This window comes from Cornus florida, unplaced genomic scaffold (assembly GCF_030987335.1).
Source record: "Cornus florida cultivar Cherokee Brave unplaced genomic scaffold, ASM3098733v1 CherokeeBrave_3.0.0_Hap2_Chr05, whole genome shotgun sequence".
NCBI lineage: Eukaryota > Viridiplantae > Streptophyta > Magnoliopsida > Cornales > Cornaceae > Cornus > Cornus florida.
This window is the reverse complement of record NW_026775575.1, coordinates 74,697,129-74,712,412: the sequence shown is the minus strand read 5'-3', so window position 1 is coordinate 74,712,412 and position 15,284 is coordinate 74,697,129. Positions and strand designations below refer to the sequence as shown.

The window sequence follows — 15,284 nt, the reverse complement described above, 5'->3', positions numbered from 1 at the left end:
AGTAATAGTTTTGCTTTGAAATATGTTTAATATTTGGAAGCCAACCGTTATTTTTGTTGTAAGATTTTTAAAAGCAAAAAGGTGAAAATTTGTTGGATAAAATGGCATTGTTGGTTTGAAAAATAAAATGACTAGTTAAAAAGGCTATTTAAGGAAAAAAAAATTTAAACTGTTCATTGTTACAATGTGGAAGTAACCAGAAATACTAATTTGGTACTTCCAATTTTGGCATTTTTTTCTGAATGTTTCGGTATTATTTAAATCGCAGCAAACGTTACCAAACACGCTTCCATGTTTTACCTCGTTAGAGTATTCTTTTCGAAGCAAAAAACAAAGCACCATTAAACAGGCCATAAGTCCACCTTAGGGCCTTTTTTCAAAGCTAGAAACGGTTGCCAAATAGGCTCTAAGTTCACCTTTGATACACTTTGCACACGTATCCATTATTTTTTTGAACTAAAGCACCATAAGTGCATGTTCCATTAAATTTTTTACATGTTTCTCAAATAAGAGAACGAGATCAAGCTTATCTCGAGTGTAAAATTGTATTCCATTTGTCCCACAAAAAATGTAGTTTTTAGTGTTTTTTATTATTTATTATTATAGTGGTAGGGAATAAATTTTCAAATATATCCTTCTATATGGTGGGTCCATATGATTTTAATTGCTTTTATAACTTCAATACAAGAAGAGTAAATTCAGAATATTAAAAAAGAGTACATTGAATTTTGAATTGGGATAATTATTTTGAGATAAAAAAATAAAATAAAAAGAAAAAGAAAAAATAAAATGTGGATACTTTTTGTGTTAAGGGGGGAGTAAATGACTTTAAGTTTTTTAACCAAGTGTCTTCATCTACTTAGTTGTCATTCAATTGAATTGGACATTTATAACTTCAAGATGCTGCTTTAGAAAGGCATGCTTTGGAGATAATTAAAAAATAATAAAAAATCCACTAAAATATAAAAATAAAAGGCAAGTTTTACTTACTTTCCCTGAGGTTTATTGATATCTCACATAGATACCTTTAGGTTTCATAATTCCACTTACCTCGGCAGGAACGGAGTAAAAAAATTGTGTGAGGGGGGCAATAGTGTAATTTTAGTGGGGGCAATAGTGTAATTTATATATATCTATATCAAAATAACTAAAATAGTAGGGTATATCACTAAAAAAGAAAAGAAAAATTCCCTCACTGACTTACACATACCTCCGGTCCTATACCTTGGTAACTATAACGTGGTATTTTACTTCTTTGCCCATAAAATATTTGGTGTCATTTTAGACATTAAAATGACAAAACTGACATTCTATCTAATTTTTGCAACTAACATCAGCAATTTTGTTTGTCTTCGTCAGATGCCTACCGGTATGAAAAAATTCATTACATAAAGTAAAGCCTTGAATGTTTGTTAAAAATAAAAACTAAAACCGTAAAAGAGATAAGTGAAATTATGAAACGTAAAGAGGTTTATGTGAAGTATTGACAAACTTCGGAAAAGTTAATTGAAATTTACCCAAACAAAAATTAACTTGCCCAACACCACTATTTGCTCCGTTTGGTAGGAAAGAAAAAAAATTGGATGGAAGGAAGATGAGAGGAAAAGGGATGCGGGAAGAGATTATGTATTTCTTTCTTTTTGTTTGGTTGGATAGAATAAAATAGAATAAACTCATAATTTACTATTTTTGTCTGAGATAAGGAAATAGAAAATTTTAATTATTTTTACCATTATATCTAATAATATTTATAATATTGTAATTTATAAAAGATATTACTGTAATTTAAAACTTGTATAATTTATGATAGCATTTAATTTAAAACTTCTATAATAGTGCAACTCTCTTTTGTCCTTTCTTACGTCCTTTTTGGGCTAATAAAAATTTGTAAAAGAGGAAGGACGAGTCATTCTTCCTATTTTTATTTCTTCTTTATATCATCTCTATTGAACAAAGAAACCATTCTTATTTTTTCTTCACACATCTTCTTTCCAGTCATCCTTCCCATTTTCTTTTATTTCTTTATATCATCTCTATCCATCTTTCCTATTTCTCTTCACATATCTTTTTTCCTTCCTTCGAACACAGCATATAAAAGAAAAAAATCCATTATTAAAGATCGAATAAAATTTGGTTTAGCACTTTAGTATTAGTTTGACTACTTATTTCGGTTAAACAAAATTTTCATGTGATAGTGTACATCTGAACCTATCTGACTGAGCTATTTTTTTTAGTTTGTCTTTTTATATTTGTTGTTATATTTCTCTCTCTCTGTTTTTTTTTAATCCTTTTGTATTTCCACACAAACGTAGCTTTTGCTTTTACCCCATTCAAATTAATGCTTCAAACAACAAGTCAGAGGATTTCTTAAATGCAACAACTTTAAAGAAAGCTACATAATATCTCACTGTTATTAAGGAGTAAGTAAAGGTTACTTCAGTAATTAAATCTGGATATTACAGCAGGAGAGAGATTGCCAAACGGCTCCTGAAAATTTTTAAAGCGAAATCACAGTGATCCTTCTTTTATTTATTATTATTTTTTCTCCCTTTAAAACAAAAGTGGGGAAAAAAAAAAAACAAGAGAGAACTTCTCCACGTCTTGTTCGACGATCACGAGATGCCACGTGGACGCCTGAGAGACGTGGATCCCACGCTGACGTGGAAAATTAGTGAGTTGCTCCGAGAGAAATAGAGAGAGACGAGAGAGAGAGAGAGAGAGAGAGAGAGAGTTTAGAGAGTTTTAGAGAGAGAAAAGTGAACAGATATAGAGCGAGAAACAAGGCGCGGAGAGGCCGTCCGAAACAGGCAGAGAGAGAAAGCGAGACAGAGGAGAGAGAGAGAGAGAGAGAGCGAGCTGCTTGCTATTCTTCCATATTTCGCTTCCTTTCTTTCCAAACGAAGTCGCGTTTCGTCAAACGCTCCTCTTTTTAGGGCAAAAAAAAAAATTCAAAAAAAAAAAAAAAGGAAAAAAAAATCAATTTAGGAAAATACACAGAGCGGCAAAAGACAGATCACAAAAAATTTCGGAGACATTATCTTTTTTTCAAATTTGTATAATCAGATCTTGCTTCTATCTGTAATCAATTGACTCCAATTTGATCAGTTCAATCCACCGATTTGTTCATCAGCAGCTTCGAGCACAATTTCTCGATTTTATTTCTTGGTCAATTTTTTGAATTTTCTTCATTTTTTTTGGTGGATAGAATTTGGGATTTTTTGGGGGTATTGAGCTCGGAGATCCCACTAGATTGCCCTAGAAAGGTTTGGATCTGCCGGAGATTTATCGCCCGGAGCGAACAATCGTCGGATGAGAAAGGCACATGTTTCAAAAATCTCCTGGGAAAACGATGAAATGGGTATCATTGCTTAAAGACTTCAAAGAAAAGGTCGGTCTATCTCAGTCTCCGTCTACCGCATCTTCTTCTTCTTCTTCATCATCTGTCTCCTCGGCCTTTCGAGATTACAATGCCTCCTTATCCAAGCAAGATTTCGGCTCCTCATCGCCTTCAAGGTTCTGCTTTTCTTCCGATTTTCTCTTAGCAATATGGTTAATGTTTACGATGATGTTTTGCTGTGCACACATTTTATGCTACACTATGTTTATTCTGCTTTGTTATTGGGATTTTATGGGTTTAATGTAGCTTGGCTTTGTCTCAAATGATCTGCATCGAGTTTTGTATAATTATGAGTGGTGGGTGATGCTTATGTAGTTTTTGGTCTGCTTATTTGTTATTATTTTCTGATTATGCGTGGAAGAGATATATGGATCATGTTGTTGAACAGAACACAGTTCTGAACTGTTTGACAGCTGCTGGGTATTGGCAGGTGACAACTAGATTCTAGAACTAGATCTTTGCTTCAAACATAAGAGGTTCCCCGGTTGAGCTGATCTATTGTGCAGGCCAGTGTGCTGCTTGCTTATGTGCGATGATCAGTTTGTTTAACCAGTTCTTACTTGCACTTGTTTCTCACATCATGGATGTGACAAAGGATGGATTTACCCTTATAATCATAATCATGTGCATTCGATGCTTTATATTCACACTTGCAATTGCTTTTTAATGGGTTCTAATGTCTCAGTAGTTTTTAGGTTGTCTCTGGCGGTTCTCGTCTTTCTGTTATTGCTCAATGCTCTGTCATAATGGATTTAAATACCAGTTAAATCATTAATCAGTATGTTTTGATTCAGATGTCATATTAACATGTTGCTGTACACTTACACACATCTCTGTCACGTGGCATTTACGGTTAGGATTTGCAGGGATGTAATTGCCAATGAGATGTCTTGGTACTCTACTTATGAGGTATTAATCATTGTCATCGGGAGCATGTGATATGGTTCGGTAATTAATGTAAGAGCAATAGGAGGAGAACGCGTGAATTTTTAGCCATGAGAATTCATTTTGATTGAACTGTCTAGTTTTGTTTTTGTTGTTGTTGTTGCTTTTTTTATTTTTATTTTTTCTTTCTTTCTAGTGGGACACGTCTGATTTGTTGGCGATAGAATGAGTTGATCAATTAGAGTGGGTGATTCTTGACTAAGAGTACGGCGAGAATACAATTTCAGGGCAAGTGGTGCTTCCCGTATGTAAAACTTTAGTAGTTTAGAGTGATTAATATTGATGCTCATAGGTGTCTAAAAGTGATAATTTGCTTTATTTTGTATTAGAATAGGTATTGGAGTGGTGATAACAGAATCTATTGAGAACGTATATAATTAGATGAGTTTGTTTGATAGACTTTGCAGAACTAATTATGTTTTATGGCACGAGAAATTGAGTAAGCACGAAACACGTTCATGAAATGAGCATCTCAAAGTGAGGATGTCGAGACTGGTGAGTGGCAATACAAGTAAAAGGTAAATGGAGAAATAAAAGCATCCTTGAAGCTAGAAAGATGTAGATGGAAGTTGGAACCTTTAGTGAGGGAATCATGTGTGCCCACCATCAAATAATGGTAGTTGAAGGTGATAGTTTCTAGGGTATATGATCGTGGAAATATGATTGAGGTTTGGAGATAAATAAAGGGTAGATTTGTTAAGTTTTAAGGCTATTTTTGTTGGGATTTAGAAAATAAAGCTTGTCAGAATTTTTGGCCTTGTGCACGTAAACTAAAGCTAGGGTTTTTGATTAAAGTGAAGGTCTGGCATTTTGAGAATGAAGATAGTTTTATTGGAGGTTGGTTGTGTGTGCTATTTGTGCATGGCAGTTTCAGAATTGAAAAACAAATAATAAATAAGAAAGAAAGAGAAGACAAATTTATTTTTTCTCAGAAAAGTGGAGTCTTGCCATCAAAATGTACAAAAAATTTTGCAGAAAGTTTTTTATTAATCAATCTTGTTGAATTATTTTTACAACACTTGGTTGTATACAAAACTAGCAAAAGTAGGACTTGCTTCATGCAAGCATGTTGAAGGATGTAGAACATTTTAAAAATTAGAAACCATAGTAAGTAAATATTCTTAAACTAATAGAGACTCAAATAATTCTAAACTATAAAAACTTGACAGAAAACATAATCAAGCGCCTTATTAACCAAGAAACCAAAAAATATAATATAGTTGCCAAAACACACTGTGTCTGTAAAATTACAAAATTACTAAAATATAATTTTCCACTTAAAAAGGGGTTAAAATCACATGGATTTAACAAAAAACTGTCCAAAAAATAGTCCTCAATTATGTGACACCTGCGGTGGGATCCGCCAATGAGGCCACAGATATGTGCGCCTTTCTTCTCATTTTCCATACACCTAAAGGGGCTGATTGTCAACGCTAGAGATGCTACCAGTTGTAGGCAAGATTTGAAGAGGGGATGAAGATATTTTTAATGTTCAGGGAAGATCAAGGATTGCTTCTTTGAGTAGTGGTGTGTAGTTTAAGGTGGGTTTGCTACATAGTAAATAAAAAATTTATGAGGGGACATGCAATTTATCAAAAGACATGCCATTAAGTGGAGTTGAACGGTGGAAATGGATTCATTTGGCCCTGCTCAAGTAGTTTGAATATGAAAGGCATGTTGAGTTTATATCTAGTTTATGGATGCCGTAAGTATTCTTTCTGTAGCAATTAGTTGATCAAAAGCATTTGATTCTTTCAATATATATATATATATATATATATATATGAATACTTTGGTTATTAATTAACAATTTTCACCAATAGATTTTTTTTTGTAGTGGAATTGCTAAAATACCTCTCCATTGTTACATTGATAATAGAACTCAATCTAGAACAACTTTTTATTATTCAATTCTTATCACGGTTCATATATATAAATCCTCATGGATATATTTATTTAATAAAAATAGGAGAAATCAGTCATTTAGATTATTTGACTTGACATAGTTTACTTTTCACTATGAGAGACTCATTTTGCTTGCATGTGCTGTTTTACGGCCAGTTGTAATGATGTTTTCATGTCATTGCTTTGGTAGTAGTTCACTTAAATTTTGTTGCAATAACAATAGTGCATGTCCAAGCTTTTGCTTTTTTGGGGCACCATGAAGGGGCAAAAACATATTTGTCTTTGATTGTCGGTTAAAAGATCATCTTTTTCTGTGGCAGTTATGTCATTGGTCAATAGTGAGAACTAATTTTATTTTTAAGGATGCCTACGGTAATCATAATTCTGAGTCAAGTCATTTAGGTGGATATGAGATGGTGGATGACTTGCTTTCTTTTATACAAAAATATAGAATCCATTACCTATTCCATTGGATATCATTAGGTGTTACAGGGAGAGAACCATTTTTTCTCATCACAATGTCAAACCATTTCTTAGAGGTGATTTTGTAGCACATATGATGCAATACCAGTAAGGATAGCTTCAATTAGTTTAGGCAATGCTTCGATGGCTTGGGGTAATGATGCCATGTGATGGTCTCTTGTGGAATCTTGGCTTTGCAAAATATCATTTTGATCACTAAAATTTAACCATATACTTGAAAAAGTTGATTCTTTTGTTTAGACGTGCCATGATTATTTTAACCATATACTTGAAAACGTTGATTCTTCTGTTCAGATGGCCATGATTTACTCAAATGGTTTTTCTTTTTTTTTTTTTTTGAAAGCAGAGACAAACATGAACTTGAATTGGACTTCAAGAGATATTGGGAAGAATTTCGTTCTTCAAGTTCTGAAAAGGTTACAGCTTGTAATATAAGTGTCATTGCTTAATTCTTTTGTTTCTCTTTCTTTATTTTTCCCTCCTTTCTTCTCTTCGCTGCACTGTTCTATCATTTATAACGTAACTATTTTATCTTTTTCTTTCCTTTATTCGAAGAAAAAAATGAGGCTGATGGTTTCTTTTTGTCCATGCAGGAGAAAGAAACGGCCTTGAATATGACTGTAGATGTTTTCTGTAGATTAGTGAAGCAGCATGCTAATGTAGCTCAGTTAATTACCATGTATGAAGAAAATTTCTTTTGTCTAGTCTGTTGCCTTGATTTTGAATTTTTATGCATTTACTTAATTGTGAGGATATGTTATATTTACAGTTCTCTTATCAAAAAGAATATTTGCAGTGTTAATTTGAATGAAGTGGTGGATATCTCTTTTTTTCTTTATTTCATAATCACTTGGTGCGAGTAACGCTGTTAAACTTTTGCATTCCATCATGCACCTATAAATTTGAATTGATGAAGCTGGAAATAGAAAAGACAACAACTTTCTGCTAATCCATCTACAATGACCCTCTAATATTAGATAATCATGGATTTTATTAACTTAAAGTAATGTGATAATGATAATCAACTCTAACCCTCTATTAATTTTAATTGATATCAACTCTAGTTTGGCTTTTACTATGATTACTTTTTACAAATATAAAGCTCCTCACTCTAAGATAGAAGAAATTCTATCCATTTTCTCGAGAATATTTTTATGACCCTTTTCACAAGGAACGTGTTATGCCTACTTCAAGCATGAAAATGCTCCTTAGGTTTCGTTGGTGAAGAATTATTTGTCTTATCTGTGGAGGAATTAGGCCTATAGCTTGTTCATTCAACAGCAATGCACGAGAGACTGCTTTATTAGCACATGGCATGCTTGTATTCTACATTCTTCACTTCTCTCAAATGCATCAGTATTCTTCAAATCTTTGGAGATGCCTTAATTTTGCCACTCCTCACTGCTTCATGTCATATGGAGTAAGATACTTGTGTATCTCTTTCTCTTAGGTTGTGAACACTCCTGAAGACGTCCATATGTTTATGTCACTATTAAGATTCTCCCACTTTTCAGCCTGATGTCTTCACAATTAGTTTTGAACTTGAAGTCTTTGGAATGTATAATATCACTAAAATCATTTACAGAAGAAATATATGGTACTTTCTCCTGTATTGAATACAAATTTAGAATATTCTAAATGAAGTATCTGAATTCTGATGATACTAGGTCATCCATTTGTGGAAAGTAAGCTGGTGTTTTCAAATTTAAATGTGACAAATTTTCCAATTTATGGGTTGAAAAAGCTGCAAGGGAGAAAATTTGACTTGTGATTATTTCATTCAATTTGTTTCAGTGACTGTTCCAAAGACAACTCTCAGTCATAATTCCTAAAAGGAATTGGTTGGTTACTCACAAAATTTAGGATTCTTTTTTTCTTACTTTCTCTACTTTTTTTCCCCGTGACTGGTTGGGAAGGGGAGGTGTCTGGGTTTAGCTCTGAAATTATTTTTTTATTTAAAGTATTTCTCTACTTGAAAATCTGTAAAATCTCTGCAGGTACTTGCTCTGGTTGACATTGTCACTTGGCTTACTGAATTTTCTCTTGCAGCCTCTTCTTCTTCAATAGATTTTCTTTTTCCTTCCGGCTACTCAGACTGCATTCTAGAGTTATAGATGTCTTGTATTAAAAATCTTGTGAAGGATCCAATCACAAAATGTTACCTTCTATCTTTGGTTCTATATAGGAATTTTGTTTATTAATTAAATGTAAATTGCTGCGATCTACATGTTTGTCATTCGAATGAGACTTCTGTAATGTATTTTCTTTATGGACTATAGCCTCGCCTTGGACGGTGCAAACTAAATTGGGAATGGTATTTGTAGTATGCTGTGGTTATTAACTTAGGAATTTGACATATTCCTTACTAAAATTATTTGTATTGGTTTTATGGTGAGATATGTTGACCAACTATTGAACTGTTTTCAATTTACAGGTTAGTTGAAACACATATATTCTCTTTTGTTGTGGGAAGGGCATTTGTAACAGATATTGAGAAGTTGAAAATTAGCAGCAAAACGAGATCTTTGGATGTTGTTAGAGTGTTAAGCTTTTTTTCAGAGGTCACAAAGGTTTGTATTCTATATGCTTTCATCTGAATATTATTTTTTCTCTGTGATTATTTTATTAGTTATTTTTTTTAAAAGTGTCACGCAAGTTCTTGATTATGTTTATTATAGAGTATTATTATACATGTGTGTTTCTCTGCAGGATGGCATCAGCCCTGGTTCAAATTTGTTAAATGCAGTGGAAGTCCTTGTATCAGGGGTATAGTCGTAAGCTTCTTTAGTTTGAATGTACTTGTATATTATGTTTGTGTTCTGGATCATCACGTCTTAATCTGAAACAATCTTAGTTGTTTTATCTTATCTTTTTTTTTTTTTTTTTTCCTTTTCCCAAATCTAGTTGGCATTATATGCATTTAAGTTGCTAAAAATAATTTGCTTATATATGCTTGTGAAAGACAAAGGTACCTATTGCACTTTGTTTAAATATAAATTTGGGCATTCAGCATGTGAGGTGAGTTAGTGGTGTTATTCTGTGAGTTGTGCATAGACATTTACTTGTCCAGACATTACTGTCTCTTGTTTTTCCTTACCTATAAATGATTTCTTTTGCAGCCTATTGATAAACAATCTCTCCTTGATTCTGGGATTTTATGCTGTCTCATTCATATTCTCAATGCTCTTCTGGGTTCTGGTGAGGGGAATCAGAAGCAAAAGGTTGCTACTTGTGTAGAACCATTTTTGGCTGAGCAAAAGAGTGATGATAGTGTAGGGCAAGTTCGCCGGCTTGAGGTAGCTCTCTTTCTATGGTTGCTTTCCCTTCTAATTACTGTCATCTACTTACGAGATTTTACATTCTTTTTAGACTTTGAGCATAATCCAGTATTTTTCAGACCACAAAGTGTTCTTTTTATTGCTATTTTGTTGCTAGATGTGGATAATGTTTTATGGCATTTTTTTAGGCTGATGTCATATTTAACCACCTATTTTTCTTCTTCTTTTTTTTTTTTTTCCTTTTCTTTTTGTGCAAACATTATTTTTCCTTGCAGGTGTCTTGCCTTGTGTTATATAACATGGAGAGATCGTGCTTTTCTCAATCTAAGTTGCATTAAGTTTGCAAGTTTGACTTTCTATGTTTTCATGAAGAATGATGCCTGAGCTGCCCTCTCCGTATAAATAAGTCATGTTATAGAAGGTCAGAGAGAGAGGGCAATAAAAAATAACATGGGACGAGGTTATTAAAAATGACTTTAGAAAGTTAAACATGGTACGGGAAATGGCATGTAATAGAAAAGATTGGAGAGAGAGAAATTATGTGTTCGACCCCATTCATATGGGATTAAGGCAAGTATGATGATGATTTTTCAAGGATGCTGATACTGGTTTTGGTATTTGGCTAGATATGAGGTGCCTACATGGGATTTAATTGCTTTATTTTCTGTCTGTACTCTGATCAAGCTTTTTATGGGAATTCATTAGAAACCTTATCTTGGGAGCTGGGCCGTTCTGACTTTGACATTGACTTGTGATGATAGGATTGCATGGCACAAAGATTTGCTATGTAACATTTATTTATATGTAGAGAACTATTTTTGGAGAATTGAAGTGTTTTCCCCACTACTTGGTAAAGAAATAGATCTGTGAAGGAAATTGGGGTTGAAGGAGCCTAGGTTTGCAAGTTTTGATTAAAGAATCCACCTTTTTAGTGACCCCTTTCTGATTAATTTGGATTTAAAGATTAAAAATCTTGTTTTCTAGTCTTTGGACAGTGGATCAGGGAAAGGTGAACGTCTTTGACCTGCCTCAAACAAGGAGCCTCGCAAAGCTTCCTATTAGAAATATGTTCACTTTATAGGAAGGACACTCAATTTGTCTATCATTTCAATCCTCCTTGCGAAGGGAAATAAATCCTGATTGTGGTGTCTCCATTTTTTTGGTGGCAACTCTTTTATGTGGGTGGTGTTATTTGGAGTGACTAATTGCTTCTCTTTCATTTTACAAGACTTGATGGACTTCTCTTTCATTTTAAAAAATCTACTTTGTGCAAAGTAAGCCAGAAGTTAGGTTTGGGCAGTCATTCATCTTGGTGCCCATATAGGTGGGCCAACAATAGTAATGACCTTTACTTGTCTTCGGAGGTGAATTGTGTAGGTTGATATGGAGGGGTTAATAATTGTAGTGATGTATTGTTGATTTCAAAGTGCGGATGGCTGGACCCTAGTACTATTTACAAATGGATGATAGTAAAATTTATCTTTTTGGCCTTCATTACCAAGGTTTGGCGTTCTTGTTTCATTAAATTGGAATTAGAAGGCTGGTGACTCCTCCAGATAAATGCATACTTTGATGGGAGTGTTAAAATTTGACTTTAATTGGTGTACCGTCACCTGGGGGGGTGATATTATTAGTATTTTAAAGGTTCATAGCATCTACGTAGCCTGTTTCTTTTTAAGGCCCCGTTTGGGAGAGCTTCCTAAAATTCCTTTATTGATATGGCAAAAGGAATTCAGGAGAAAAAAGATGTTTGGCTAGTGCATTTCTTAGATGCACTCTTAACTTTTAAAATATTTTTTCTTGAGAATGTTATCCCTTATTCTTGACAACTATTGCAAACCTCCAATAGAGAGTGTGGTGGGGGAGGAACAAAGGATCAAGAGGGAATATAGGACAATCTTGTCAATCTAGGAATAGTACATGGAGACAATAGTAAAACAACAAACTTACTTAAAAAGAAAATATGGCTTCCTAAAGGAGGTTTTAAAAGCAACATATTTTTTACGTCTTTGAAACGGACTTCTTGACCATCGGCTTCTTGAAAAGGTCTTCACATATCTGTACCAAATGTCACAATTTTGTAAAGGACTTTTGAAGCTTTGAAGGACTTTTTGAGGTCTTAGGATGCTTCCCAAACGGGGCCTATGCCTTTCATTGCAATGCAGTGTGTTTAGTCCTTTGTTCATGGCTTGAACTATTGCATTGTAGCGGGAGTTGAGAGATTTAAAGATAGGGAGTGTCCATGATTAGTTCTTTGCTAGATTTTGGGCCTTCTAGAAGTTGAAACTTCGGCCCTAGTTGATGGAAATCACCTTCCAATCTTCTTAATCACGGGTCAGATATACACGGATGCAAAGTTCAGCTTTACGTTGGGGTCCACAGGAAGAGTCTTCTCATTTTCTAATCAAGGTGCCTGATATATATGAATGTAATGTTTAGCCTACTTTGGGCTGAGTTTTGGGCTAAAGCATGGAGCAACAAGATTTTGTTCATTTGCTTTCTTTTTCTTCATTGTGTTGTTTCAGTTCCGTTTCTTGTTTGTTTGGGTTAGGGTCCATTATTATCTGCTTTGGAAGAAATGCTCATCTTTTACACGTTACCTTTCTTTTGCTTCTAATAGAAATTGAAGGATTGAATTCCACTGTAGCTTAGGTTCAGTTCATCATAATATCTGTTTCGCGTTTGACTTGGTTTAGCTGGCTCAAGCGTTTTTTTGTGAAAGAATAAAGTCATTGTAGCATAGTGGTTAAGTGTTGATATAACATCAAAGAGGAGTGAGATTGGAGGTTTGATTCTGACTTTTGATTAAAGGTTTTCTTATGCTTATGAAAAAAATCAGTGGTTCTTACAATTGATTTATAATGTAATTTGTTAAGCATTGAAGGCGGTTGTAAACCTAAACTAGGGAATGTTTGTAAGAATAAAATAACACATTAAGGGAAAAAAAATCTAGGGAATGTTAGCAACTTTTAGTTAAAGAATTGTGTATGTGTGTGACATCCATCAAATTTTGAAAGTGTAAGCTGAAGTTCTCGAGTTATCTTTCTCATAGCACATTGCTTTGTCTCCTGCAAGAAAGAAACATATCGAGAGTTTGGCCTCCAATGAACAGTAGGCATCTGACATGTAATTTACGTGCATTTGAACACATTGATTTCCTCTTCACCCAATACAAATGAGAAAAATGAACATTATTTCTGGAACCACATTCTTTGACATACTCTGTGACCACCTTTTTTTAATTCAATACTATTTTCTCTTAACAACCTGGCAAGCTTGGATCTGCCCAAACAAGTGGTGGCTGTAATCTGTACGACCCATCCTTAACCCCCCAGAAGTTCTTGATTGACATGCATATCTGGAGTAGCTTGGAAAGTCGGCTGAATTTTCTTGCTAAACTTGCATGGTTTGCTTAATTTTTTAGCGAGTTTCCAAACAAATTCTGCCCTAATCAATCATGTGAATCCAATTTCGATTGAGTGAACTTGTTCCAATGGCCTTCGAGCAATTTGCCCAGAAGGTTCAATTGATCGACGTACTGGTTGAAGCTGACTATTGTGGTTTCGGTCAATCAAAGCTTCAATGGGAGCTCGCTATTTTCTGACTTATTTTGGTGTTCAAAATTTTGATCGATCCACCAATTTCTTGATTATTTGAAGAGCTATAACTTTGAAAAACATATGTAACCACACTATTTTGAGCCTTTTAAAGGATTAAAGCAAGGTCATAGGTAGTCTAACTAACTGACAAGTCATTCCAACCTAGATTCCTATGTCCACTGAGGCCTCTTATTTAGGCACGTGATTTAGCTTGAGAGATTGTTGGTGTGTTCGTCGCTTTTCTTCATCTTCTCTGATTGTTGACACATAAACTCAAACCATTTTATTCAACTCTAGTTTTGTCAACGCATGACTTAATGTTCTAACGTACTTTTATGTTAGTTTTTCATGACTGTCCTTGTTAGGTTTGGTCTTCTAGCAATGAATGCTCTGAAACGTATATTAATTGGACAAATGTCCACTACCTTAGATATCATAATCAAGCATGCTTTTGGCTGGAAAGGATTTTGGAAGCTAATTGATTAGGCCCCGTTTTTTTTTTTTTTTTGGTTGCTTCAGATAGTGTTCTGTAGCAAAGCAAAACACGGAAACATGTTTGGTAACGTTTGTTGCGATTTGAATAGTACCGAAACGTTCTGAAAAAGAGGCCAAAATTGGAAGCACCAATTGGTGTTTCTGGTTGCTTCCGCGCTGTTGCTGTGAACAGTATATATATATATAAAAACAATCTTGAATGTCCTATTTAACTAGCCATTTTATTTTTCAAACTTCCAACACTTTCTTACCAAACATGTTTTCATGTTTTTGCTTACAAAAATCTTGCAACAAATATAACATCACCAAACATGCTTCCGATTAGGGCCTTTTTGGGAAATGTTCTGTTTTGTTTTGTAATGTTCCAGGCCGCTACAGTAGCCTATTTTGAGAACAAAACATGTTTGGGCCGCCTTGTTTTGTTTTCAACAGTACCAGAACACTTTCAAAATATGGGCCAAAAGTTGGAACAAAAAAAAGGTGTTCTGGCTTGTTCCACAACTTGACCGGCCCAATTTGCACTGTAGTAGGGGCAACATATTTTACACTGTAGGGGGACAATTTTTTTTTAGGGCAAATCATTTCAGCCTCCCAATCGCCTCCTTCTCTATTCTCGTTCTCAACTATGAACTTGCCCTAATTTCTGAAACTTTCCCTCCCTCTCTCTCTCTGTAACTGCAAACTACAAAATCGACAAGAATAAACAACTCTGAACTGGCCCTCCCTCTCTCTCTCTCTCTCTCTCTCTCTCTCTCTCTGCAACTGCAAACTACAAAATCGACAAGAATCAGAAGTTCAAAACCCGCCTCCATCTCTATTCTCGTTCTCAACTCTGAACTTGCCCTCTCTCTCTCTCTCTCTGCAACTGCAAACTACAAAATCTACAAGAATCAGAAGTTCAAAATATTAGCCCCAATCTCTATTCTTGTTCTCAATTCTGAAGTTGCCCCCTCTCTCTCTCTGCAACTGCAAACTACAAGATCTACAAGAATCAGTAGTTCAAAACCCATATATTTCAGATCTGTGAAGTTGAAAACCCATATCGGCATATCATTTCAGATTGTTCAAAATATCAAAACCCATATCTTTCAGTTTCCATCGCCCGCTGTTCCAGTTCTGGTTCGCCGTTTGCAAGCTTCAGCCGCTGTCTCTCAACTCTCAAGCTTGCCCCCCTCTCTGTGC

General features: G+C 34.6%; 1 protein-coding gene across 1 annotated transcript in view; it reads left to right on the top strand.

Moving 5' to 3' along the window:
• The first annotated feature begins 2,593 nt into the window (after positions 1-2,593).
• The window catches only part of LOC132306880 (protein SPIRRIG-like), a 32,386-nt gene continuing 19,695 nt past the window's right edge, over positions 2,594-15,284 (top strand). Inside the window, exons 1-6 of the mRNA XM_059804461.1 lie at positions 2,594-3,513; positions 7,077-7,146; positions 7,324-7,409; positions 9,165-9,300; positions 9,440-9,496; positions 9,850-10,026. Of these exons, the coding sequence (XP_059660444.1) occupies positions 3,323-3,513; positions 7,077-7,146; positions 7,324-7,409; positions 9,165-9,300; positions 9,440-9,496; positions 9,850-10,026 (717 nt within the window). The 5' untranslated portion in view covers positions 2,594-3,322. The remainder of the gene's footprint in view (positions 3,514-7,076; positions 7,147-7,323; positions 7,410-9,164; positions 9,301-9,439; positions 9,497-9,849; positions 10,027-15,284) is intronic.